At 64.5% G+C, this 1,132-nt stretch overlaps 1 protein-coding gene across 1 annotated transcript in view; it reads left to right on the top strand.

Annotated features, from left to right (window-relative positions):
• The window catches only part of EMH_0088580 (uncharacterized protein), a gene marked incomplete at both ends in the record, with an annotated part of 1,791 nt that overhangs the window by 455 nt on the left and 204 nt on the right, over positions 1 to 1,132 (top strand). Inside the window, one exon of the mRNA XM_013501316.1 lies at positions 3 to 1,132. Within this exon, the coding sequence (XP_013356770.1) occupies positions 3 to 1,132 (1,130 nt within the window). The remainder of the gene's footprint in view (positions 1 to 2) is intronic.

The following is a 1,132-nucleotide window of genomic DNA, read 5'->3' as shown; positions in this document are numbered from 1 at the left end:
CCAGCTGCCCCTAAGGTACAGCTTCAGCGCCCAAGGGGGCCCCCAAGGGGGCCCCCTTGGGGGCCCCCTGGGGGCCCCCCTACGGGGGCCCCTTGAGCTGCTCGCGGAGTTGCGGGGGGCCTCGGGCATGGCTGCATGCACTGGAAGCAAAGATATTCCTTCTAGGCATACAGACGCTGCTCCCTTTTCCTCTCCGGTCGTCGCTGCTGCTGCTGCTGCTGCACCTGCTGCTGCACCTGCTGCTGCTGCTGCTGTTGCTGAACCTGCTGCAGCTGCTCCTCCTGTTGTGGCAGGAGGTTCTGCAGCTGCTGCACAGCCTGCTTCTGTGGCGGCATCTGCTGCAGCCAACGCAGCTGCTGCAGCTGCAGCTGAAAGCAGCGGAGGGGAGAAGGTTGACGGAGGATCTGCGAGCGCTGCCGCCGCAGCAACAGCAGCAGCAGCAGGAGCAGCAGCAGCAGCAGGAGCAGCAGCAGCAGGAAGTGGTGTTGGAGGTGTATGGAGCGAAGAAGACAACTGCCTGCTGGAGGCTGAGACAGACTGTGAGTATCTGCTGGGCCGCCAGCTGCTGCCGTATGAACGCATGCTGCTGACCTATCGCATGCTGAAGAGTAAAGGGGTGGGGGTAGCAGCAGGGGCCCCCGGGGAGACGCAGCTGATAGAGGAGTTGCTGCAGGCCGTCGGTGAGGGGGCCCCTCTGGGGGGCCCCCCTGGGGGGCCCCCCCCATACCCCCTTGGCTCTGAGGGTATACCTGATGATGAAGAAACACAGAGGTGGGCCCTATGGACAGATGATGCCGATACAGATGCAGCAAAAGCTGAATCGTTGCTGCTGCTGGTGCAGCAGCTGCAGCAAGCGGACCTGCAGCAGCTCAACCACGTAGCGCATGCAATACCCAGCAGCAGCAGCAAACGCCACATGCAGAGAGAAGAAACATTTCTCCATGCATTCTTCGGTGAACCTTCATCAGCCCCCATAGCTGGGGGCCCCCATCAGGGGCCCCCAGGGGCCCCAGCAGCAGGGGCCCCACCAGGGGCCCCAGCAGCAGGGGCCCCATCAGGGGCCCCTGCTGCTGATACCCCCACGGCGGGGGGGGCCCCCAGGAGAGCCTCTGTAGGGGGGGGCCCTATAGCT

This window comes from Eimeria mitis, genomic scaffold, assembly GCF_000499745.2.
Source record: "Eimeria mitis Houghton genomic scaffold, Emh_scaff6673, whole genome shotgun sequence".
NCBI classification, from domain to species: Eukaryota; Apicomplexa; class Conoidasida; order Eucoccidiorida; family Eimeriidae; genus Eimeria; species Eimeria mitis.
This window is presented reverse-complemented; position numbering and strand designations above follow the sequence as displayed.